Raw genomic sequence first — 25,237 nt, 5'->3', positions numbered from 1 at the left:
TGAAGTTCGCAGTATGAAAAGCAGTAGAGAAAATATTGTTTATAGGGTCAAAGAAAAGGATAGACTAAGAGCCTATCCCAAGGATAAACCAAGTTGCAGCATATCAGTCAAGTACTTAAAGTACAAAAATATACACACAAAACAAAAACATGTTATAAGGTATTCTTTTTACTTTTACACTTGTTTATTAGTAAGGGCCATGCAGGTGATAAGTACACATGTGGGAGTCAAAGGCCAACTTAGAGAAGTCGGTTCTTTCTACTGTGTGGGTCCTACAGAGCACACTCAGGTCATCATGCATGAGAACAAGTGCCTTTACCCACTAAGAGCCATCTTCCTGCCCACCGCCCTGTTTTAGGATTGTAAGATACAAAAACAAAAGTAGAAAAGATTAAAATATATGACTACAAATGAGTATTTGTCAAAATAATAGTACAATATTAATGGCATTGTGTTTCATTATAAATGGTTTACTTTATATGTCAAACTTCATATGTCATAAACATAAAATTCTTATTGTGTTTCTAAAATTAATCATTTTTACGTTTATAAAAGTAATCATTTTTTAAACTGGTATATATAGGCAGTTGGGATTGTTTTAGATTTATTAATTAAACTATTTTAATGGCTCTTTACATGTTAATAAGCATTTTTTTCCCTTTTTCCCAGGGAATGGATTCATAAACTCAAGGGCCTCTCCAAATTTGATTGGAAATACTGGTGCAAATAGTTTAGGCAAAGTCATGCCAACAAAGTCTCCCCCTCCACCAGGTGGTGGCAATCTTGGAATGAATAGTCGGAAACCAGATCTACGAGTTGTCATTCCCCCTTCAAGCAAGGGCATGATGCCCCCACTTGTAAGTTGACCCACTCTTTAGCTTTCTTCTTTAAACACACAGTTTATAATAGTCTGTCTCTTCCTTGGAGGTTTTCTAAGCCTCCATCGTGTCCATTTATTTTCTAAATGAAATTTCTATCAAAATTAGAACCTGAAGAGAGACATCTATTTAAAGTGTTTAAAAAACAAATTATGGAAATAAGTAAAACTGCTTAATGGTTTTTTTAACATAAAACCTGAATGTGGAGAGCTTATTGTGCTCAATTTTAATTTTACCAGGCTAAAAACTTTCTTTAGAGATCTGATTTCAGTTTATGAATTAAACATGCCATTTCTGTTCTGTACTTGGCATACTTTCAATAATATATTACATTCATTACTGTGAGGAATGAGGACGTTATTTGTCAGAAAATTCTGTATACTAGAGAGAAAAGTTGTATAATACATAGGGAAGAATGCTTGCAAACTGAAAAGAATTATTTGTTAAATAATTTTCTTTGCTTATTCCTTTCAAATACCCTCTCTTTAACTAGAGTGTAACAGTCCCTACATTACTGCTTTACAGTTCAGTGTCACTTGCTTTTGAGCTGTCTTTTCATGTGAAGAGCAGAATGTATATTCTCCTTAGCTTCTTATAGACAATTGTAGAATACATATGCAAGTTTTAAAGACATTTTATTAGTCACAGCAGTTTGACTATTAGCATACTAAATAATACGCCAGGTGCTCATCCTATTGTGCTGTTTCTAAACTTGCCTTTTGTGTTAGGGGAAAGTAATATTGTGAAGCTGAGGTAGTGGTTGGTTCTGCATTTGTGTAATTTTTGATTTATTTCAAATCATCAATAATATGTTAGGGTAATTTTCTCATTTAATTCTCAACTAGGTTAGGATCATGGCTAGGTAGAGATGTGAAAACGGAACTAAGACTTACTGCTTGTCCAAGATAGAGGTACACATATCCAGGATCTTTCACTTATAACTTGTTTAAATCTCAAACTCTGCATTAGATAAGGGGGAGGGAGTTCATTTAGAAAAACAGAAAATTTAGAATGAGTTGCTTTTAACTTTATACTGGAGAAAGCTGCAGTATAAAGTAGGCTTCCCTTGAGCCCATTTTATTGCTGCTAATTCAGTGGTCAGATGGCCTGGAAGCTAGAGGAAGATGGTTAATATGGAGAAAGATATTGGTGCTAGTGTGATTAGTGAATTGCTGGAGGTCAAGCATGCAGTGACATTCCTGAAGCCCCAGTGTAGGGTAAATCTGTCTTCTCTATAGGCTGTCCACTATGAACTACACAGTGCACCATGTAAAACCAGATATGAGCTGGAAGGACCTCCTGAAAACCTAGTGTCACTGCAGTGGGGACAAGCTTTGTTTGATCTTTTTCTTTTCCATGGAATAATTACTGTGAGGAGGTGAACAGCAAATATTGTCACCATTAGTGCACTGATGAAATCTCACTATATCTGAAAATGGAGAAAGAACAGTGTTTCTACCATGGTTGGGAAGCAAGAAGACATGGTGGGTACCATGAGAGTGACAAGGTGACATAAAAGGCACTCCGGCACATCACAGAAGGGATGATAAAATTGAGTTGTCACTCGGGGACACTGGCCTACCTATTTTCCACCTCTAGGGGATTTGAATTAAAGGTTTTTTTTTGGGGGGGGGCGGGTTGTTTTGTTTTGTTTTTTTGGTGGTGGTGGTGTTTTTTTGTTTTTGTTTTTGTTTTTTTATGTGGAGGGTACGAATATACTAAAGGTACCACAGCAACAATAACTTTTAAACCCAGTCTAGTTCCTAAGAAAAATAACTAAAATTTTGCATTAGCAGGGCCAACAAAGTAAAACAGTAGGAAATACTTAAACTAAAATATGAGAAGAACCAAAATCAGTATCTGAGGGCTGCAAGACTTTATCATGCAGTACAACATGTCTAAAAGTGAAATTACAAAAAAGAGAACAGGAATAATGGAATAATGTCTAAGGGAGATTAAACAAAAAACACTAAGTAGGACAAATACTTCAGTAGAGGTGTGCACACATACACACATGCATATTCAAACTGCTAAACACGAAGGACAAACATTCTTAAAGACAACCAGTGAATAGAAACACATGGCTTACAGACCAAAGTATGGAAATTATGACCATACTTCACGTCACGCTGGTAAACAATGAAGCAACAGTAAACACAAAATAAACTCAGATCTCCATACTCAGCAAAAAATGTTTTTAAAATAAATGCAAAGCCTTTCCAAACAGCAAACAGGAATTTATTGCCAGCAGAACTACTCTACAAGAAATGTTAAAAGTCTTTTTGAAGAATTAATAATAGTGCCAGCAAAATCTTGACTGGATGCAGAGAAAGAACAGAGGGAATTAATGAATGAAATAAACAGTTAATAAACCTTTTACTTTAGAAGAGCTTTTGATTCTGGAAAGATTACTAAAATCTTACAGTTCCCTGGTAACTCACACAATTTCCTTTAACAGCGTATACTACTATCATATAGTTATTAACATTAAGGACTCAATATTATAAACTATTATTAAATAATGTTCATATTCACATGTATTTCCTTAGTTTTAAACTTCATTGTTTTCTCTGTGCCAGGAGTCAGATGAGGTTATATAGCATAAATCATGTATTAATTATATCTTCTTCAACTCTTGTTGGCTGTGAGAGTCTCTAAGACTATGTAAATGACCTTGCTGTTTTTGAGGAACACTGCTTATATGTTCTGTAGAATGTCCTTCAGTTAAGGTTTGCTTGATGCTTTTTCAAATTAGCTTGAGTTTTTTGGTTTAGGAAGGTAGGCCATATAATAAGGGTATAAGAGACGTTTATGGAAAGTCAGGACAAGAATTCAATTAATTAAGAGAACATTTCACCAAAATAGATCATTCTAATTCGTAAAATAAAACTTAGCAAATTTGCAATAATTGACTCTGTCCATAATCAGTAGAAATCAGTCTCAGAAAAATATCAGGAGGAAAAAAAACTTACTTTAGAAATTTAACTATAAATTTACTCTTTAAAATAATGTTTTTATTAATTATTTGAGAATTTCATAGTGTATTTTAATCATATTCCCTCCCTCCCACAACTCCATCCAGATCCCTTCTTACCCACCCAAATTTATATCCTCTTTAAAAAAGAAAACCATATAGGGTCCCCTTGTGGTGTCAGTATGGGAACTGCCCTGTTGAGGACTATCTAGAGAACTTCTGGAGGAACTGTATAGCATTTAATCTTATATTACAAAAAAAAAAAAAGGTCTGGGATTTTGAGATGGCTTAGCAAGTGTCTTTGTTAGGCTTTCCATTGCTGTGGTCACACACCATGACCAAAAAGTAAGTTGCAGAAGAAAGGGTTTCTTTGGCTTAGACTTCCATATTACCGTTCATCATCAAAGAAAGTCAGGACAAGAATTCAAGCAGCGAAGGAACCTGGAGGCAGAATACAGAGGCCATGGAGGAGTGCTGCTTACTGGCCAGCAGCTCCCATGACTTGCCCAGACTGCTTTCTTTTAGAACCCAGGACCACCAGCCCAGGAATGACACAACTCAGAATGGGCTGGGCCTTTTCCCACCAATCTCAAAATAAGAAAATGCCCTATAGGCTTGCCTGCAGCCCAAAGTTATGGAAGCATTTTCTCACTGACGTTCCTTCCTCTTAGATAACTTCAGCTTGTGTCAAATTGACATAAAGCTACACCAGCACAGCAGGCAAAGGCACCTGCTCCTAACGTTGACAGCCTGACCTCAATCCCAAGAACTGACATGGTAGGAAGAGAGAACTGTCCCCCACACATTGACCTTTGACCTACCTGTGTGTGCACATACAGAGAATAAATGTTTTTGATAAGAATGAAAAAAGGTCCCAAATTAGTAGCCATCGCTTTACATAGCCATACACTTTAAGAAAGAAGAACAAATATAACCCAGAGCAGCAAAAGAAAAAAGAAAATAAAAAGCAGAAATTAAGGAACTTTAAAATGGAAAAGAGTAGAGGAAAGCAATGAAACCAAAAGAACCTTTTGTTTTTCTTTTCAGATTAATTGATAATTTTCTAGGAATGTTGACCAAAGACAGAAGACATGGGTTATAAATACCAAGGATGGAAAGGGGTGCAAAATTCAGATGATATGAAGTGATACTAGAATGGCACAGACAATCCCATAAATTTGATGGCTTAGGTAAAAAGAACAAATTCCTTGAAAGATACAGACTACCAGAAAATTACTCAGTTGACCTGAATGCTAAATAAAGAAATTGAATTCCTCATTTTAAAGGCTTCCAAAGTAGAAATTTCAGACCTAGATGGTTTCACTGGCAAATTCTTATCAAGCATTTAAGGAGGAGTTAATAGCAGTTCTTCACAATTTCAGGAAAAAAAAAATTCTCTTTTTGTTATGTGGCATTCATAATAAAGCATTGTAAGAAAAAATAATCATAAACTAGTATTTTTCATTTATTTATTAAGTTAATCTCTTTATAGCCTGATCCCAGCCTCCTCCCTCCTCTCCTCCCAATCATGCCCTCACCCCTCTACACATGCACACACTCATTCCTTCTCCTTTTTCTCAGAAGAGGGGAGGCCCTCAAGGGTTATCAACCCACCCAAGTCATGGGAGGATTAAACTCATTGTCTCCCACTGTGGCTAGACAAGGCAGCCCAGCTGGGGGGAAGAGATCTAGTGGCAGGCAACAGAATTGGAGACAGCCAGCCCCTACTCCCATTGTTCAGGAACACACATGTTGACTACACTGCACATCTGTTACATATGTGTAGGGGGTCTAGGTCCAACCCTTGCATGCTCTTTGTTTGGTGGTTCGCTCCCTGTGAGCCCCAGAGGGCCCAGGTTAGTTGACTCTGGAGGTCTTCTTGTAGTGCCCATGACCTCTCCAGCTCCCTCAATCCTTCCTTCCACTCTTCCACAGAACTCCCTAGCTCTGCCTGTTGTTTGGCTGTGGGTCTCTGCATCTGTTTCCATCTGCTACTGGATGAAGCCTCTCGGAAGGCATTGATGCTAGGTTCCTGTCTGCAGTCATAGCACAATATCATCAAGAGTGACAGGGGTTTGGCTCTCTCCAATAGAGTGGGTCTGAAGTTGGGCCAGTCATTGGTATGCCATTCCCTCAATCACTGCTCTGTCTTTAGCCCTACACTTCTTGTAGGCAAGACAAATTTTGGGTCTAAGTAAACTAGTATTCTTCATGGACTCTTACTCTCTAGACACAGAAACTCTTAAGAGTATATTGGCAGAAAAGTTCGTCACTGTATAAAAAGGATCAGGCAGTTTCATTTTAGGAATGCAAAGGAGAGTCTGTATTTGAAATTTAATCAACATAAATCATCATATTAGCAGAGTATGACATTTCATGATAAAAACAAACAAAAACCTATGAGTAGAATAGAAAAAAAAAATTAACCAAAGGACATCCACAAAATTGCAACACACAGCACTCATCTTTGACCAATGTGTGAAACTACTCAGTACTTTACTTGTCTTTCATTACCATTCACATTCACTATGACATTGGAATTCCTAGCCAATGGAGTTAAAAAAGAAGAAAATAAGGAAGGAAGAAAATGTTTCTATTCATAGCAGATAGTTTTCCATACTAAAAAGGATAAAGAACCCATCCAAACAAACAGCACTGGTGCACATACAACACAAAGGGACTGTCAGTGAGTTCAGTAAGATCAGAGTACAAAGCCAATATGGTAGTCTGTTGCATTCTCCAACAATGTGCAAGTAGAACTTAAAGTTTAAAAAAGCACACATATATACCAAAAAAGGAAAAAAAAAACAGCTAAGTGCAAATATCAGAAAAATATTTTTATAGTCTCTGTACTGAAAGCAACAAAAGTCTAATACAAGAAAACAGATGTCTTAAATGAAGAGGAAGGTGCGTCATGTTAATGTAATCAGAGTCAGTATTGTCAGTATGCCACTTTTCTCAGATTTGTCTATGAATTAAACACCCTGCCAAAATCTCAAACTCTTTTGTAGATATTAACAAACCAGTTCTAACATACATATGGAAAGACCTACCATAAAATAATAAAGAACAGAAAGGAAGACCTACCATAACGTTTGACCAGTTCCAAATGTGGTGTTGACAAAAGGATGGGCAAGTAGATCATTAGACAGAGTAGCCCAGAAAGTAGATCCTGCAGACGCACTTAGTTAGGGTTGGCAGAAGTATTGAGTCAGTTCAATGGAGAAAGGATAGTTATCTTAGCTTGTGGTGTTGAAATAATTAAATTCATTAAAAAAACATTAAACTTAATTCATATTTATATTTTATGTTCAAAATAGATCATGGACTCAGTTAATATGTGAAATTGCAAAAGTTACAGGAGAAAAACCATACAGTAGTAATGTGTGATTCATAAAGGAAGGATATACACATTAGAATTAACAGAAGTTTAAAGTTGGTCTATAAAAGAAAGGCTCTATTCAAAGAATAAAAGGACACTGACAAATTAAGAGAAAATATTTGCAAATCACATATCCCGATAAAGGGTATATGCCTGAATTATATTTTAAAGAACTCTTGAAGCTCAAAAAAAAATACACTCCAACTTTTAAAATAAGTACAAGATCATTTTTAGAGCCTGCTTGAGAATGTTGGTTTAGTGTTCATTGTATGAGTTAGTAGAACTCAGGCTGTCACCAATCACAGATTTTCTGTGTATATGCAACTTAACATAATGTGTTTCTAATTCTGTTTGTTAAGAATTCCTTAGAGTAATTTCATCGAGTAGGGGAGTGTACCTGCTGCTCTGATTGTGGTATTTAAACAGCCTTCTCTAATTCAAAACTAAGTGCTCCTTGGGGAAGTGATAGGTTTGTAGAACTGGTGTAGGGAAGCACAAGATTAGCCAGAGGGACCAAAGATTAAATATGTAGTTATCAAAAGGTTACAGGGACCAGTCTTTCAAAAAGATATCCCAGTTTGCCTAAACTAGAAAAACTTAAATTACAGTAGTTTGAGATTATAACCCAAGGAATAAAAAATGTTGGCTCCATCATTCATACAAATATGATTGAATAAATAATGAAGTAGTGACACCTCCTCATTAGGTAGCAGATCTGATTAGGAAATTTGGAAGAATAAAAACAATAGGAAAGCTGGGTCTTAAAACACGCCTTTATTCCCAGCTCTCGGGAGGCAAAAGCAAGCAGATCTCTGAGTTGGAGGCCAGCCTTGTCTACAAAGTGAGTTCTAGTTGCAAGACAGCCAGGGCTACAACAACGAATCCCTGTCTTGAAAAACAAAAAATAAAAGAAAGGAAAAAAGCTGTAGAATAGCATAGCACAGCCACAACTATTGTAGGCAAGCCAGTAAATAAATGCTGCAGGTGGTGGGCAAACATTTAAAGTGAAGCACATTGTTTACACACCCTCAAATTGTCTTTTCCTAAATATGTATTGTTTACAAAGAGGAAAATTGTGCTTTTACAGTAGAGAATTTTGGAGGACATTACCTTAATTTAGGTAACTAGCTTAGCATCACTAGTAGTAAAATAAAAAGAAGACATTTGCCTTCTTATAAGGTCAGGTATTCTTCCAAAAGTTTATGCCCATCATTCCACCAGGACTAGGTGGGATCTAAGTGGAGTGCAAAGCTTTCCTAATGCAGTCAGTAGTCTCAGAAGTTTCTTTGGGATGTTACTTTTAGAAAGCTGGGCAAGGTGTGGGACATGCTCTTAGCAGGTGCTGTCTGATTGCCATGCTTTAAAAAGGTTACAACACAAATATACATAACAAAAAAAAAGTATGCCTGAAAAGAGCAGCCACTTAGCTTGGCTCCTTGAGCACCTTGCACATAGGCCTGCTAGGAGCTTTCAAAAATTAAAAAAATACTCACTTAAGACACAGAAGCATGTGTGTTAGAATGACCCAAACTACATGTGGAAACTGCTTAGTAAAATCATATCTAGTTACAGAACGAAACGAAACCATGAACCTCCGTGGAAAATGAAAAATTTGTCCTATAATCTGTTTATACCATTATCCCTGAAGCAATCATAAACACAAGTGTCTGACATTATCTTGTTGTCTGTCTTGTAAATTGAAGATAGTGAAATAAATGTTAACTGAGTAGCTGAACTATATTTGCCCACTTGTGTGTTAAGTACTTGTTTTGTTGGCTAAATGATCAAAACCATCCTCCTCTTTCACTCATTCATTTGCAGAGAAACATGCTTTAAGATTATGACTGTATCAGTGAGGCTTAGGACACTTCACAAGTAGGAAGAAACTTGACTTAGTCAAGTAAAATGGAAAATAACAGTGAGCAGACTGTTTCTAGCATATTAATATTTCATAACTGCTTAAAAGAAAAGGAGAAAACATGCTTCATTCATTTTTTACTATCTGTAAATTTTAACAGTTCATTTCTCTTCCAGTCTTTGTTTTTGTATGCAAGGTCTTACTCTACTAAGTTAGTTTTATTCTTGTAGATAATGTTATTTGCAAATAGTAAACATGTTTTTCCTCAAAACTATAGTATTTATTAGCATACGTGTTGTGTTTTATAACAGCGTGTTGGCCACAGGGAAAATAGAGCACACAACAGTTCCCAAACAGCAGAGTCTGGTAGACGTGTGGCCAGGTGGTACTGCAGGGATTAAAATGTCTGAGTACACAGGGTTGCGGTTCCAGAGCACTGGCTGTGTGTAGGAGAGGCCCATGTAAAAAAAGTAGAGGGAGAGGTGGGGTGGACTTTAAATCCTTGACCAAAGAATTTAAAAGGATTTTCTATTATTTTTCAAAATCAACTATAATAGAAACGCAGGTAATATACATCATTTGTTACGGTTATAACCTCTGTAAAGTTCCAAACAGCTGCTAGAATCCAATTGCCATGCTTTTCTAAAGAAAGATCTTATTGCAAGTTGCAACAGTCTTAGTTAACTCTCTTATCCCTCTTATGTGCTGAGTACAGTCGGAGGAAGAGGAATTGGAGTTGGTGAGTGTGGTTTCCTGCTTGAAGGGAGTTGAAAAATATATAAAAGTACTAATTATTTTAAATGTTTTCATCTAACCTTTGTTTCTTTGTTACAAAGATATTTTTCTATGTTTTTCACTATCCAGACATTTTTAAGCAAGAAATTCATGTACTGGTACTATTGATCCTAGTTTTTATGTTTATTTTTGTGTATATATTGGTCTATTTTATTTGAAAGGGGAGGGAGGAGACATATTGAAACAGCCCATAAAGACAATAGCTGTCCATGAGCACAGGACACTTCAAGCTTTTTCTTCTAAGGAAATACACAAAATACCTTATGTGGCTCTCCAAATTATTCAAGTATTTTTAGAAAATGACTTCACCATCAGAGTCTCTCATATTGTAACACAGAATCTTGTGTTATGTTTCTTTCTTTCAAAAAGATTACATCATTTTGGTGAGGTCACCTTTTTCAGAGTTGGGATTATTTCATCCTGCATGAGACAGTCTGAACCACAAGGGGGTTCCCTGTTTACAGAAAGATGTATCTGTAATTGAGCATGCACACATTTACTTCTTATCAGGAAATATTTGATTCTTAAAAGCAGCTGATACGTATTTTTCCAAAACATTTTTTGTTGTCTTTTCCTCTGGAAAATAAGCATGACTAAAAATAACTTAGCTCTTTGTTGGGAACTAAAACCCAAACTCAACAGATGTCATCATATGCATTCCAAGTCAGTTGCTAATTAGATTACTGGCTTAAGGGGAATAAAAACTTGTAAGTGTTCAGGTTTTAAACATGGACACAGGTTAGGAGTGCATGAAAGCATGGGGTATAAAGGCATCTACTGTTTTCATTTACTTATTATTACATGTTTATGCATGCTAGTGTGATTTGCACAGTTTGTTTTTTTTTAAATAAGGTTATCTGTTCTTTAGCCTTAAAATAAGAGATGGTCTTTTATTTGCTCTGTGCTTGCTTGTTTTAGATGTTATTCTGTATTGATATCTAACACATTCATTGATTAGCTATAAATGTGATGCTAGATTACACAGTGACTATCTTTGGGGGGAAATGCTTTAGTTAAGAATACTGTTAATGGTTGCATTATGGTTCAAACTGAAATAATTTGTCTTATAGTAGACTTCACTCTTTACCCTTAAATAGTTGTCCTAACTGCTTTCCTTAATTATCTAGCACTGTGTTGCCCTCTAGTGGTTCTGAAAGTCAGTTATTCATGGAACACACTGCTGCAGAGATTTGGTGGGCAGAACCAATATAATGAAGTACCATTAGTACCTCAGTCTTTGAAGTCATATCAGGAAGTTGCCATAAAGATGAAGACTGAAGTGGGCATAGCCTACACCAAGCCATCTCAATAACTACGTTATTTTTTTTTCCACCTAGTTTGGTTTGAGACCAAATTAAGTCCAGAGTAAACCCCTCACTCAAAAAGTTATTGAAATTGTTGACTCAGTACTGAGACTAAGATGTGTCTCCACCTGTCAGCCAGTGGATGAAAGCGTATGACTTTCTACCTCTTTTGAAATATCATGTAACTGCAGAATCTCAGAGATAGTTTCTGAGTGTGTTGTAATGTGCAAATCATAAAACTAAGAAAGATCACTAAAAACTGTAGTCATTCACATTCTTTAAAAATTGAAGCTAATTCAGACTCTAACAGTTAAATCAATTGAAAATGCAAAGCAGAACCAGAAATGTAGTCCACTAGAACTTAGAAAGTTATTGAGAGTTCTTTGTGCCCTAAAATAATCATCGATGGCTCTGATCCAAAGTGAAGGGAAAAAAAGGAGTCTAGTTACTGGGCTGTATTGACGACTTTCCTGGTAAATGTGAGGCAATAAAGACTCTGTTAGAAGCCTCGCACTTCTAGAATAATTTTACCTCATTACAGTTTTAGTGGGGTGGCAGTAGAACAGAAGGAATATAAATATATTTGTTTGAATCGCCAGTAATGTAAAATTTTAATTGTAGAGTCTGGGGACAGTAAGAACGCTGTCTTGGGCTCATTTCTAGTACATTGCTCTGATTGTAAGCAGGGGTGTCGCAAGCCAGGCAGGACTAACATGTCTGACTCCCCTCGAAAACAAATTAGGGTTCAGAGAAGTGAAGAGAATTTTCAGTCAGTGACTAAAGCTCGGGTGGTATACCTGCACATTATATAGTATTTCAGACGTCCTATAAGAAGATGTATAGGAAATACAAACTAGCAGGAAAGAAATTGGAGTCTAGATCTTCCTCAGAGACCACCTTGTAGGCATTCACATTTAGTCAGAGGCCTTTATTCATCTCACAGCTTTCTGAAAATAGTGGTAGAGAAAATGTAGCCTCATTCAGACTCTTCAGTTGTGACACCGAGCCCCTAAAATACCATTCATCAGGTTATAACTTTATTCATAAAAAACAAATTATAGTTGCCCATTAGCTTTCTTGTATACAAACTATGGGATATCTTCTGTTCTCTGATCCTTGATCTTAGAAAATGTCAGCTTACAGGTCAGTGTGAAAAAAAAAAAAAACTGACTGTCTTATACCTATACATGGAAGACAGGGCTATCCTAAAACAAACAGCTTTATCATTTAAGAGTTGACTTGTTTTGTTTTGTTTTTGTTTTTGCCAGGCACAGGCAGTCCTTTAATCCCAGCAGTCAGGAGGCGGAGGCAGGTAGATCTGTAAGTTTAAGGCAAACCTGGTCTACATAGGCCAGCCAGGGCTACATAAACCTTGTCTAGGGAGGGAAGGAGAAAGGGAAAGGGGGAGAGGGAGAGAGAGAGAGAGACAGACAGACAGACACTAGGACTTGGCTAAGATACTACTATGAAGATATAACCTATTCAGTCAGTGTTTAGTAGCCCATTTACAGCCCTTTGAAAAGTACTTATTTAAAAACTTAAATCCTTCCCTTTCAAAGAACTGGGAGACCAGAATGATACAGATCTGAATGAATGTGCTGTTAAAGCTAGGTCACCTGCAGGGTGAGCAGGAGAGAAACTAGAACACAGCCTGCATGGAATAAGCCACCACCTTAAACATTAGTTTATGAGGCCTGCAAAGGAAGTAGATTTGATTCCTGTGCTCTTAGATTTATAATCTCATGTATACAAATGACTGCTGCTGCCATAAGCCATTTAAAACCTACAGACTTCATTTAATGTAGCTTGACAATACTTGTGATGACATCAAGTCCTCATTAAGCTATCACACAAGTGTTACTGCCCATAAGGTAAGTTTCTATTTTAAGACAATGAGTCTGGCATTAATATGCTGCATTTTTAAAGGGGGAAAAGGATAATTAATATAAAAGCAGATCTTTTAAAATTCAGTATTTATTTATTCCTATTAATATCTTTAAGGTTTTCATATCACAGTTTCAAGAAATAATGACATTCATTATTATATGAAAAGTGTCACATTTAAATTGAAAGTTATTTTTAAAATACTCAGTCTGAAACTATATACCACATAATTACACTTAATCTTTTTTTGATCTCTCATAGAATGCCCAAAGGATAAGCAGTTCTCAAGCTACTCAGCCTCTTGCCACCCCTGTAGTGTCTGTGACGACTCCCAGCTTGCCTCCGCAGGGACTGGTGTACTCAGCAATGCCGACAGCCTACAACACTGGTGAGCCATCTCTGGGGCTTTTTTCCTTTTTTTTTTTTTTTTGTTTTTTTTTTTTTTGTTTTAAATTTAAATGTATGTATTTTTAAGTGCTAAACCTTTAAAAACTTACATAAGAGGAATTGATAATAGAATGAAGCAAGTTATTTCTCCAGTATTTTTACTGCTCTTTGGGGGCAGAGGAGGTTGAGACAGGGTATCTCTACGGACAGCCCTAGGTGTCTTGGAACTCATTCTGTACACCAGGCTGGCCTCAAACTCAGAGACTCCTTTCACTGCCTCCTGACTGCTGGGATCAGAGGCATGTGCCACCGTGTGACATTTTACTGATTCTTGAGAAAAAAGCAAGTAGCTATTGTTAAGTATGGTACACATTCAGCCAAGAAATAGAGGAGCCAGAAGCTCAGGTATTTTTATGAAGTCTTTCATTGTACAAGTGTCTTGTTCTTCCTCACATTTGGAATCAAGTTGTTTGTCGTTATGCTGTAAACCTGCTTTGTGAAAGGGCAGAGGTCTCTTAGGGGTGTGGAAGGTGCTTCACTCTGGGGTCTGTGTTATTTGTACCTGTGGAGGAAAATGATCACTTTGTTCATTCCTCCCTACAGCCAAGTCACTCTGCTGCTGAGAAGAGGTTTTCATTCGTTCGTGTTTTTAGACTTTTCATCTTAAAATACTCTTAAGACAGAGGATTGTTAATGAAAGTTTTAGGAGGAGCTGAGCGGTGGTGGCACACACTTTCAATCCCAGCATTCGAGATCAGGCAGACGGATCTCTTGAATTCAGTGCTAGCCTACTCTACAGAGTGAGTTCCAGGACAGCCAGGGCTGCACAGAGAAGCCCTGTCTTGAAAAACAACAACCATACATGCATGCATACATATGTACATACGTACACACATACATACATACATGGAAGAAAGTAAGTTTAGGAGGGGGTCGTTGCTGCTCGGCAGATGGACCATATGGAGAATTGGTAAGCACTGAGTTCCCCATAGGTTTACCTTCTAAACCAGGCGGGACACACAATATGGTTTCACTTTCTCCTCAGCTGAGCCAAATACCTGTGGCTCCAGGAAAGCAGTAAATTGCACCTTGTCTTTGGTCCAGACACTGCAGTGCAAAGAGGTCACTCTTTTGTGATGCTCATAAGGGGACTGTAGTAGAGATCACCTAATTTTAGACCAGAGTAAACGCTTTGGCACCAGCACTAAAACTGCAGTGTGGAGCTAGCTACCTGGAGGGAGAAGCACTTTATACATGTGATTGGCACTTTAATTCCAAGGGCTATAGTTCTTTTCAAACAGCAACAAGCTGGTAATGGGCTTGTTGACAAAGAAAGCCTGGGGGATGTCCTTTAGCTTCCCAGGCATTGGTATGAAAAAAGGCACTGCTCCAGTCTGTCAGATGCTTTTGCCCATTGTTTGTGTCTTCACAGAATTCCAGAAAAGGCCAGAGCTTAAGCACTTACAGAAATTCTGTTAGATTCCATCAGTCACTTGCTGCATAATAGATTCTGAGTTAAGGGTATATCTTTTTTCCAGATGAGGAGATAGTCACAGCTTAGCTGGTGAGGATATGTAGGGAAGGCTCACATTGTTGAAGTTTCTGGTTTGTGCTCTGAAGTTGAGAAGACAGGAAAGAAGGGAGCTTGAGAGGTCAGATGCTCAGAAGGGTAAAACTGAGGATTCTGTGTTTGGATTGGGTGTCAGATTGAGATTGCAATGTAACATATGGCTCATTGCAGGCATTCCAGTATACTTGAAATTCTACTCAAATATATTTTTAGAAACCCCATTAATTTCTGAAGAATCTATATATGTATAAGCATTTTAAAATACTATATACATATATTTTACAAAGTCCCCAAGGATTTACCAAAATACTAAAAGTGGAGCCAGCCTCCCTTAAAGTCATGTGACTGTCTCTCTAAACATCAGTCTCATTCGAAGGTCACTTTTATTATCCTTCTTAGAATGGCTGTTTTAATTTTGCCACATTATTGTATATATTGTTTTTCTTTCTGTATATAATTAGTGTCATGCTCACCATGCCAGGCAGAAGATAGAAGGATGGATAAAGGAGCAACTTTTTAAAATAGCCTGTGAATCCCATAGACACTTCTGAATGCTCATCAGTAACATTATTGCAGCTTCAAGATGTATGGACATGTGTGACAGTTACCCTAGCAGGCGCTATAAATAGACTGTGTGTTCAGTGGAACTGCGGTCTGGAAAGAGAAGAAAAGTAGCACTGGGAAGACCTGTTTCTATCGTGCCAGGGCCTGTCTGTCTTCAAGGACACAGGCAGTAGGTTACCAGGCAGAACAAGGCGATTGTCACAGGCAGGGCAGTTAGACTTGAGATGGAGAAGTAGGAGTGTGTTAGGTATGTTACAGATCATCACTATCATATTTGTTACCTTCAAAAATGTCATTTTGGCTCTAGTCATAGGAAATGTCTCTGTGGTTAAGACTTGGTGCTGTAGAGGACCGAAATTCAGACCCCAGCACCCACTTCAGGTGGCTCATAACTGCCTGTAACTCCAGCTGCAGGAGAGTCCAGAACCCTCTTCTGGCTTCTGTGGGAACCTTTACTCATGTGTATGAAAAGATAGTCCCATAGAAACCTGAATGCCAATGGCACTGTCTCAATTCTGCCTTTTTCTTTTCCTTAAAAAAATATTAATGCAGTAGGAAGACCAACTATGTTAAACACCTTTCTTATGACATGAGAAAAAAAAAGTTAAAAGTAGGAGTCTTTGCCACCTTTCCTCAAAACTAAATGGAAAACCCAGATGTTAATGCTGAACTGCAGTAAATGCATTCAAGCAGTATCTAGTGTTTAATCTAAGCCTTGGTCATAGTAATTATGACTGAAGCACTTGTAGAAAATGACTTGTGTGTCATAGAAAGATGTTCATGAGTTTGAGGTGATGTGTGTAGTCAGAGCTATTAAAGCAAATATAGTTCATTGTGTTGTGGTGTTAGTTCATCTTCATTCTAAGCTTGTCACATAAGAAAGCTTCTTTGTCTTTCCTGTCCTGCTTGGCATCAAGATGTGTTGATTCAGGTTCAGTGCAAGGTATCTCTTTTTCCCAGAGGGCAGGCATATTTATCTAGAATAATAACTGTGTGGTAACAGTAACTTTCTTTTGTAGATTACTCTCTGACCAGTGCTGACCTGTCGGCCCTACAAGGCTTCACCTCCCCTGGAATGCTGTCTCTGGGGCAGGCTTCAGCCTGGCAACAGCACCATCTAGGACAAGCAGCCCTCAGCTCGCTAGTGTGAGTAACTGGAAATTTCCCTGAGCTTTTACACACAACCTATACATACTTCCTGTCAGTTTAATTTTTGCTTTGCAGGCTACCTTGAACAACTCTGCCATGATTCCTGTTTATGTAGATACAAGAAAGTATTTTCTTTTCTTTTTTGTTTGTTTTTTTTTTTGTTTGTTTGTTTGTTTGTTTTACTTTTGGTTTTTTGAGACAGGGTTTCCCTGTGTAACAGCTCTAGCTGTCCTAGACTCTGCTTTATAGAGCAGGCTGGTCTTGAACTCACAGAGATCTGCCTGGCTATTACAGGTATGTGCCACCGTGCCCAGCAGGAGAGAAAGTATTTTCTTAACATAGCTCTGTATAGTAGCATGGATGCTGAGCAAACCAGGCATTCTTTGAAGGGATTTGGAGAGCAGAACTTTTCCTTTTCAACGTGGAGAATCAGATGGTATCAAGGGGATCTCAAAGCCCACATGCTGTCTGCATGTCCTGCTCACTCACTGACAGATGAATAAACCAGTCCTTCCCAGCATCACCTGTGAGTCTGCTCCCTGAGGAAAGGTAGCTGAAAATGGTCAGGCTCATCTACCTCTTTCCTCCTGTGCTTTGGAGAAGAGGACAGCAAGCCTTGCCCTTGCTTTCTCCCTGGATCTTTGTAGTGGAAAGGTAGGATTGAATATCCTGTGTATGAATTAAGTGCCATAGGATTCCTTTGATTATTTCTAGCCCAGTTCACAAATTTCCTCATTCATAAAAGGAATGTTCCCTATGGACAGGGTGTGAGGCAAAGAGGATTTATGATGGTGCCCAGGAGAGACCAGACTTCCTGAGTATCAGAAGGAACCAGTACAAGAGAGCATCCAGAAGAGGGAAAATATAGCACCAGTTGGCTGCTTTGTACCTGATGAGGACTGGGGCACCTTAGGCTCCTGCCCATGGTGCCCAGAGAGCAAGCAATTCCTTTCTCTTGTCTGGTGAAGGAACTACACATGTGGATTGTAATCAGTAGTACTCTGGAGAATGTGTTAGGGTGAAAGTGCAAAGTATTTTTTGTTGATGTCGTTTAGTTTTGTTTTTTTTTGTTTTTCCAGACAGTGTTTTTCTATGTAGCCTTGGCTGTCCTAGAACTCACTCTGTAGACCAGCCTGGCCTCGAATTCACAGATGTCTGCCTGCCTCTACCTCCCAAGTGCTGGGATTAAAGGCATGTGCCACCACACCCGACTGAGTGCAAAGTAACAAAGAACAAATGACAAGAAACTCCAGCAGGAGCCTTCCACAAGGGGCCTCTGAAAGACTCTCCCCACCAGGGTATTGAAGGAGATACTGAGACTCAGAGCCAGACTTTGGGCAGAATAGAGGAAACCTTATGGAAGAAGAGGGAAATAGATCTGGAGGGGACAGGAACTCTACAAAGAGACCAACAGAGCCAAAAAATCTGGTCCCAGAGGGTCCTGAAGAGACCAATACTCCAACCAAGGACATGCATGGAGAGGACCTAAAACCCCTGCTCAGATGTAGCTCATAGACTCAGTCTCCAAGTGGGTTCCCTAGTAAGGGGTGCAGGGGTTGTCTCTGACATGAACTCAGTGTCCTCCTCTTTGATCACCTCCCCCCCTAGGGGCGTGCAGCCTTGTCAGGCCACTGAGGAAGACAATGTACCCAGTCCTGATGAGCCATGACAAGCTAGGATCAGATGAAAGGGGAAGGAGGTCTTCCACTATCAGGGAACTAGGGAAAGGGCATAGGGGGAGAAGAAAGAGGGTGGGTGGGACTAGAAGGAGATAAGGGATGGGGCTACAGCAGGGATACAAAGTGAATAAATTGTAATAAATAAATAATAAACTCCAGGAAATAAGTGGAAAGGCCTTGAAGTTTAGCCATAGTAGGAAATTCCCTACTCCTATACTACCCTAAGAAAGTTCCTAGCCTTTCTGAAACAACTTGCTCTTGTGAATAAAGAAGATGACTCAATTTACGTCTTCTGGCTAATGTGAAAAGATGAGATGCCTGTCATGAGGCCCCAGTACAAAAGATACTGAAGGATGGAAGACAGGGAATAGAGGTCAAGGTCTGTGTTGTTCCTCTTTAGACAGCACCAGAATGAAAACTGTTACTTCAGAGTTGATCTTCCTAGACAGGCAGTGTCTGCTGTTGTATGAGTTACACACTTGTACTACGAAACTGTCTCACCTCTATTGTTTCTCTACAGGGCTGGAGGGCAGTTATCTCAGGGTTCAAATTTATCCATTAACACCAACCAGAACATCAACATTAAGTCAGAGCCAATTTCACCTCCCCGGGATAGAATGACCCCATCAGGCTTCCAGCAGCAGCAGCAGCAACAACAACAACAACAACAACAACAACAGCAGCAACCACCGCCACAACCTCCACAGCCCCAACCCCGGCAGGAAATGGGGCGCTCCCCTGTGGACAGTCTAAGTAGCTCTAGCAGCTCCTACGATGGCAGTGACCGGGAGGATCCACGGGGTGACTTCCATTCTCCAATTGTGCTTGGCCGACCCCCAAATACTGAGGACAGAGAAAGCCCTTCTGTAAAACGAATGAGGATGGACACATGGGTGACCTAAAGTTTCCTGGTTTATGTTTGTTCTTTGTGTTACTGCAGTGAACTGCCCTACATATCTTAAATTGGTGAATAAGGACATGAGTTCAATATATTTATATGTACATACATACATATATATCCCTTTACATATATATGTATGTGGGTGTGAGTGTGTGTATGTGTGGGTGTGTGTTGCATACACAAAATCAGGCACTTACTGCAAATTCCTTGTAGGTCTGCAGATGTGTGTCCACACAGCAGACAAAGCACCCTGTAGAAACAGACCAGTCTGGCACTTCCTTGGACTACTTGTTTCGTAAGATAAACAGTTTTTGCAGAAAAACGTGTACCCATATATAATTCTTCCACATTAGCCTGCAGAAACCTAGGGGGCCCCCTATTTGTTTTATTTAACTGTGCGGTGACTGTAGTTACTTCAGAAAAAAAAAATGCTTTGTAGAACAGAGCAGTAGAAAAGCAGGAACCAAGAAAGCAATACTGTACATAAAATGTCATTTATATTAATAACCCAACCTGGCATGGGTCTATTGCAAAGGGGTGCATGGGAAAGGGCTGTTGTATTAAACAAACAAACAAACAATAAACAAAAAGCCCCACACATAACTGTTTTGCACGTGCAAAAAATGTATTGGGTCAAAGAAGTGATTTTTAGCTAATAAAAAGAGAGAATAGAAAACACGCATGAAATATTCAGAAATACTAGCCTAGAAATATAGAGCATTAACAAAATAAAATTAATATATTAAGTTATAATTGGAATATGTCAGAAGTTTCTTTTACATTCATATCTTTAAAAATTAAAGAAACTGATTTTAGGTCATGTATATTTTATATGAAAGAAAACACCCTTAATGAATTGATGACTATATATAAAATTATATCCACTACTTTTGAACACATTCTGCTGAATTATTTATATAAGCCAAAGCTGTATGTTGTAACTTTTTTTTTTTTTTTTTTTTTTTTTTTAGAGAATAGCTTTATCTTGTTTTAACTTTTTAGTTTTATTTTAAGAGGGGAGAAAAACAAAAATATCTTGCAAGCAGAACCTTGGAAAAAAAAAGCCATGAACACTTAATTATTCTATATGTAAATTAAAAGTTGAGCCAAACTTTTTGTGTATATAGCATCTTAAATATATTATCACCTTTGATGTAAGTACCTATGTATTGTATGGTCACCAGATTAAAAAGTATATTTTTGTGGATTGCCGCCAATTTGGGGGGAAAGGCGAAGTCCTTAAGTAGAGTATTCACTGTTTAATATTTACTATTTTGTTAAATATACTGTACTTTGGATTTTAATTATTAGCCCAGTTTTTCAGAGGATTGTGTAAAGGGGTTTCCCCTCACTGGTGGTGAATGTGTGATGTTCTGTTGTAATCTTTGTGCTGTATGGGGTGAGCATCATTATATATTTTATACGTGTACATAAATAGCAAAGTGGCAAAAAAATTGGTGTTAAGTTCATCCTGCATAAATATAAAATGTGTTGTAACAGATTTTATAAGGCATTATTTAAAATTTGCCTTTTGTGAGGAAAAAAAAACAGTAGAAAGATGATCTAATTTAACTAATATTAGAGAAAATGGCAGAATAGTAGATGAGCACAAAGGTTTTATAAGTGGTAAATAATTAGGGAAATGTTTGTGGGGAAAGGGATCTTTTTCTCCTTGACTCTAAAGCTAGATAATGCAGCTGGTTACAGAGTCCACTCGGGCTTTTAGCTGTCCTGTGCGTGGAAAGCACGGGCGTGTGGGGAGCAGCTCTCCTGTGGTGCAGATCCTTGACACGATTCTTGCCGTCCTGACGGAAACTGGTGCCACCCTCAGCTTGGATTTTGAACAAGGCCTTACTTTTACAGGGAGACAGCTCGTTGGTGATAGCAAGTTCATCCGTTTACTGGGCTTGTGCCATGAACAAAATTCAAAGTCCTGTATATCTTTTATCCTAGATTTTTAAATACTCCTTTTCCTGAAAAACTTAAGGCTGCTATTTTATATTGAACAATGTTAAGCAGCTACCTGCAGTTTTTACGTACATTTTGGTCCCCCCACCCCACCCCCAAATTATGCTCCTTTTGCTGTTTCCTCATCTGCTGTTCTGACCACTCATCAGCCATGTTTCCTGACTGGCACATAGGTATTAGGTACATGCACTGTGGTGAGCACGGGATTGCGCGGTGGAGAGTGCTTCACTGTCAGGGTAGCACATGTTAGTAGAAGCCAAAAAAAAAGCAGGGGTGATGTTTGGTCTCCTCTCTATAGTCTCAACATTTGGCTCTTACTCAGAAAAGATTAGGTTTCTTCTTGAAATGTACTGAATTGACTTACAGGCACATTCTTCATAAGGTCATACCTAATTAAAACAAGACAGGCTCCCAACACTGAATTTCCAAGATAACCCTTACCACTTTGTAAACCATTTATAGCTTTGAAAGTGTTAAGTGACCCTTTCGTTATTATTTATGCATGTTCATGAACTTCTGCTGTATATTGGAATAGGAGTTAACACATTCACATTTACTGTCTATTTTCTTGTGTGCCTTATGAGATGGCTTTTCTGACTGTATCTCAATAGTCTTTCTTTCTATGCAGGTTTATAATCAGTACAACTACTGTTTTCTAAAGTAATATTACACAAGGCTCGGAGTTTGTATTTAAATTACACTGACCAAGTCACAATGTATTCCGTTTTCAGGAACTGAATATCTGACTGTTAATCTTTCCCCATATGCTCAGTGTGATTTGGAGCGTATGGGCTTGACATCCTTCACCCAGATACTCATGTGTGAACACATCTTACATCCACAACTCTTGGTGGAAGCCACCCTAGAGTGGGGAGGACACTGACGGTGTTGCTTTAAAACTGACTTTTCTTACCCTTTGAGACTCATGTGTTTTGTATAAGACACCATCACAGGAAAATTTTCTCCCTTCAGATAACATATTTTATTATGAAAAAGAAAAACAAAAAAAGCTTAAGTTGCACTGGATATAGGAAGTCCCCACCAGCTTTACTTCCTCGGAACGCTTAAGTGATTCTACACTGAGAGCGAGCGTCACCATTGTGTGAACACAGGTGGTCCCAGTCAGAACCCCATCCTTTGAGCCCTAACTACATCCATTGTGTTATAAAACTAAATCAGGGTTTGTTCTAGGAGAACAGTACATGTTTCACCATTCCCTTCTAACTGTAAACACGACTGATAATGTATTAACATAATTTCTGTATTAACCATCATGCGCACAAGAAATACATAGTAAATACGGAACCTGAAAACTCCTGGCATTGGATCATAAAAAGCTAGATGATTAGAATGTGAAAAAGACTTTACAAATGTAAAACTTTTATTTCTCTGTAGAAACTTCCTTCACTTTGCTGTGCAAGAAGACACTGCTTTGCTATATTTAAAATGGCTTTTTTAAAAGAGATTTATGTATTTGGTAAATGTTTGTAGTCAACAGTTCACACAGAAGCTGTACACGGTTTGATCATGTAAAACCGTTTGGCGGCACAAGCTGGACTTTGTTGCCATCCTTGAGATGAACCTTTTAAGAAAAATAAGTTAATCTCAATTTTTCCCTGAATGTGTTGTTTTTTCTTCATTATACAATAAATATTATAGTGAAGTTTTTATCAAATGGTTAAGACAATGCTAGAGGTTGTTGTAAGCTATTTGTCTCCTGCACTCACTCCAGTAAAGATGGCCTGGCTTTTACCATACATCCAGACTCTGTCATGTTTGCCTGGGGAAACAGTAGGTTCTGGCGGGGCCACTAGGCATCCCTGCTCCCCAGCCTCATCTTGTGGCATCTAGACAGCCCTGGAGCCTGTAGGAAGCAGCCCGCCATCTGTTCCCCAGTACCAACCTGGCTGTGTTGCAGTTCAGTTAATCCATTGCGTCTCCAAGAACTACTCTACTCATGGGGAATTGCCTGATGTGTTAAGGGAATGGATGTTGGCACTTACTGTCTTCATGGTTTACAGTGTGAGATTCATTTTGGCCCAATTACATACATAGCCCTTAGGTCGAGGCAGTAAGAGACATCTGTATGTTGGAGTTGTGCCTCCCAGAGCTCGCCATCTGGTTTCGGCACACCAGTTAGTCGTCCTCGCTTTATGATCATAACCGAGCGAGAAAACCAGACAAGCTCCAAACAGTTGTCCAAACACACAGTTAAAAAAAAGTCCTCTTCCTCTCCTTTGCCTTGTGAGCCAGCTCCTAGCTCAGCAGATTCTTGATGGCAAATCAAGTTTGGTTTTTTTTTCCCCCTCTGGTTTTGCTTGCTGGCTATAATGGGGCTCTTATTAGCAGGTTTTGAAAGCTGCTCGAGTCCTACAGCTAAAAATACTCTAATCACAGCTGCAGCTACTTAATATCAATTCACTGAGTTCCGAGTCAGCTCCCATGGGTGCCTTGCTCTGGCCTTTATCTCGGTTTTAAGCTGATTGTGTGTCTGAGTGGCACCAGCCAAGAAAAGTGATTTTTTGGAGCCCTGTGCCAGCTGGAGGGCTGCAGCCCACCCCAGCCACCTGTCTAGATGAACACCACTTAGCTTTGGATGAGTCTGATGGTGACTGGGATGAGGTGTCACGTTCTGGCAAAAACAGCCCAAAATGTCGTGTCCTAGATGGTTCTGGAATTGATGGTGTTGGTGTGTCTCACTGATGGTTGCCCCTTCACCAGAGTGAGGGCTTCTGCCAGGCATCACTCAGAAAAGTACTGTCTCTCCTTTGTAATTAGTAAATTATCTTGAAGGTAACTCAAATATGAGGTTTCCCCAACGTACTCACTTTGCATCTTGTGCTCAGCAGTCACTAGTGTCGCCGTTGCCTGTTTGCTTCTAAGTTCATTAATTTGAATTAGACACAGGTGTGGCCGACCTCCCCACTTGCTTGGCTGCATCGTTAGATGTTGACAGTAATGGACTTCAGTCTGTGGGTTGTAATGTATCATTTTGCTCCACAGACTTCTGGTTTGGGCGTTTAGGAGCACCATCAGGTGGACACACCAATTCTCCAGGACTTCCTGCCTAGTCTTCAGCATATCCCTGCTCCTGGCACCACAGGATATTGTGTTCTTGTGTTTTCCCTCTCCTTGACATGGGCTGGGTGCTTCCTCAAGGATTCCTCGTTCATTTTGTTAGAGAATGGCATTTTGAAGCCAAGATCTAGGCAGAAGTGCTCATTGTTACTGGGGTGTTTACGTCGTTGGGGTCTGCCTGCACACTGGAAGTTGTGGGCATGCTCACAGGCTGTTCAGAGTCCACTTGGCTGCATCCTTGAATTCCTCTTGTCGTTTGTGTGTTGCCTGCTTGCTTCATTTCTAGGAAGAACCCCAGCTCCTCTTACCCATGCTCTTTTGGCACACTCTGTTCTAGTATGTACAGAAACTAGCTGCAGATTTCCCAGCCCATCCCTTGACGGGGAATGAACATTTCCTAGCTACATGAGAGCATGTGAGAGGTTGAGGCCAGGGGTTCTTTGCCCTGGCTTTACAATTACCCTGTCAAGATGGTGCTTAGCAGTTACTTTGTTCCTGTCCACTTGGTGTGTGGTTCTTTGTTACTCAGCTGGACTCACCTGTAGGTGCTTTTGGTCTTTGTGTACCCTTCCACCATAATTGACTTTATTATCTATTTGTATGTCGGATCTATGAATGGCATCTTAAGAACCTTTTGTGGGGCAGTGTTGGGGACTGAACCCAGACCTTGCACATGCTAGGCAACCAGTTTACTGAGTTATATATCCCCAGATCCCCGTTGCTACTTTTCTAGGGCTTCTCTAGGATTCTTCTAGATTCTAGAAGAATCTCAGAGAAATGTCACTCTGGTACCCTGTTATCCTCCACATTCAATAGCCAATCTTTAATTTACCTTTTCTTTTGTACAAGTCAGCACCTTTGGTGTA

General features: G+C 39.0%; 1 protein-coding gene across 10 annotated transcripts in view; it reads left to right on the top strand.

The window, feature by feature from the left end:
* Mef2a (myocyte enhancer factor 2A) overlaps positions 1-23,050 on the top strand; it is a 126,907-nt gene extending 103,857 nt beyond the window's left edge. For 6 of the 10 annotated variants that reach the window (XM_021651003.2, XM_060367304.1, XM_060367307.1 and 3 more), the window contains 5 exons: positions 670-857; positions 9,808-9,831; positions 13,337-13,463; positions 16,616-16,742; positions 18,945-23,050. In XM_021651003.2, the coding sequence (XP_021506678.1) occupies positions 670-857; positions 9,808-9,831; positions 13,337-13,463; positions 16,616-16,742; positions 18,945-19,326 (848 nt within the window). In that variant the 3' untranslated portion in view covers positions 19,327-23,050. The remainder of the gene's footprint in view (positions 1-669; positions 858-9,807; positions 9,832-13,336; positions 13,464-16,615; positions 16,743-18,944) is intronic. The other 4 variants (XM_060367308.1, XM_060367309.1, XM_060367310.1 and 1 more) reach the window with 1 other exon arrangement.
* The last annotated feature ends 2,187 nt before the right edge of the window (positions 23,051-25,237 follow it).

This window comes from Meriones unguiculatus, chromosome 14 (genome assembly GCF_030254825.1).
Source record: "Meriones unguiculatus strain TT.TT164.6M chromosome 14, Bangor_MerUng_6.1, whole genome shotgun sequence".
Classification (NCBI taxonomy): Eukaryota; Metazoa; Chordata; class Mammalia; order Rodentia; family Muridae; genus Meriones; species Meriones unguiculatus.
Note: the sequence above shows the minus strand (reverse complement) of the source record. Positions and strands in the feature narration are given on the sequence as shown.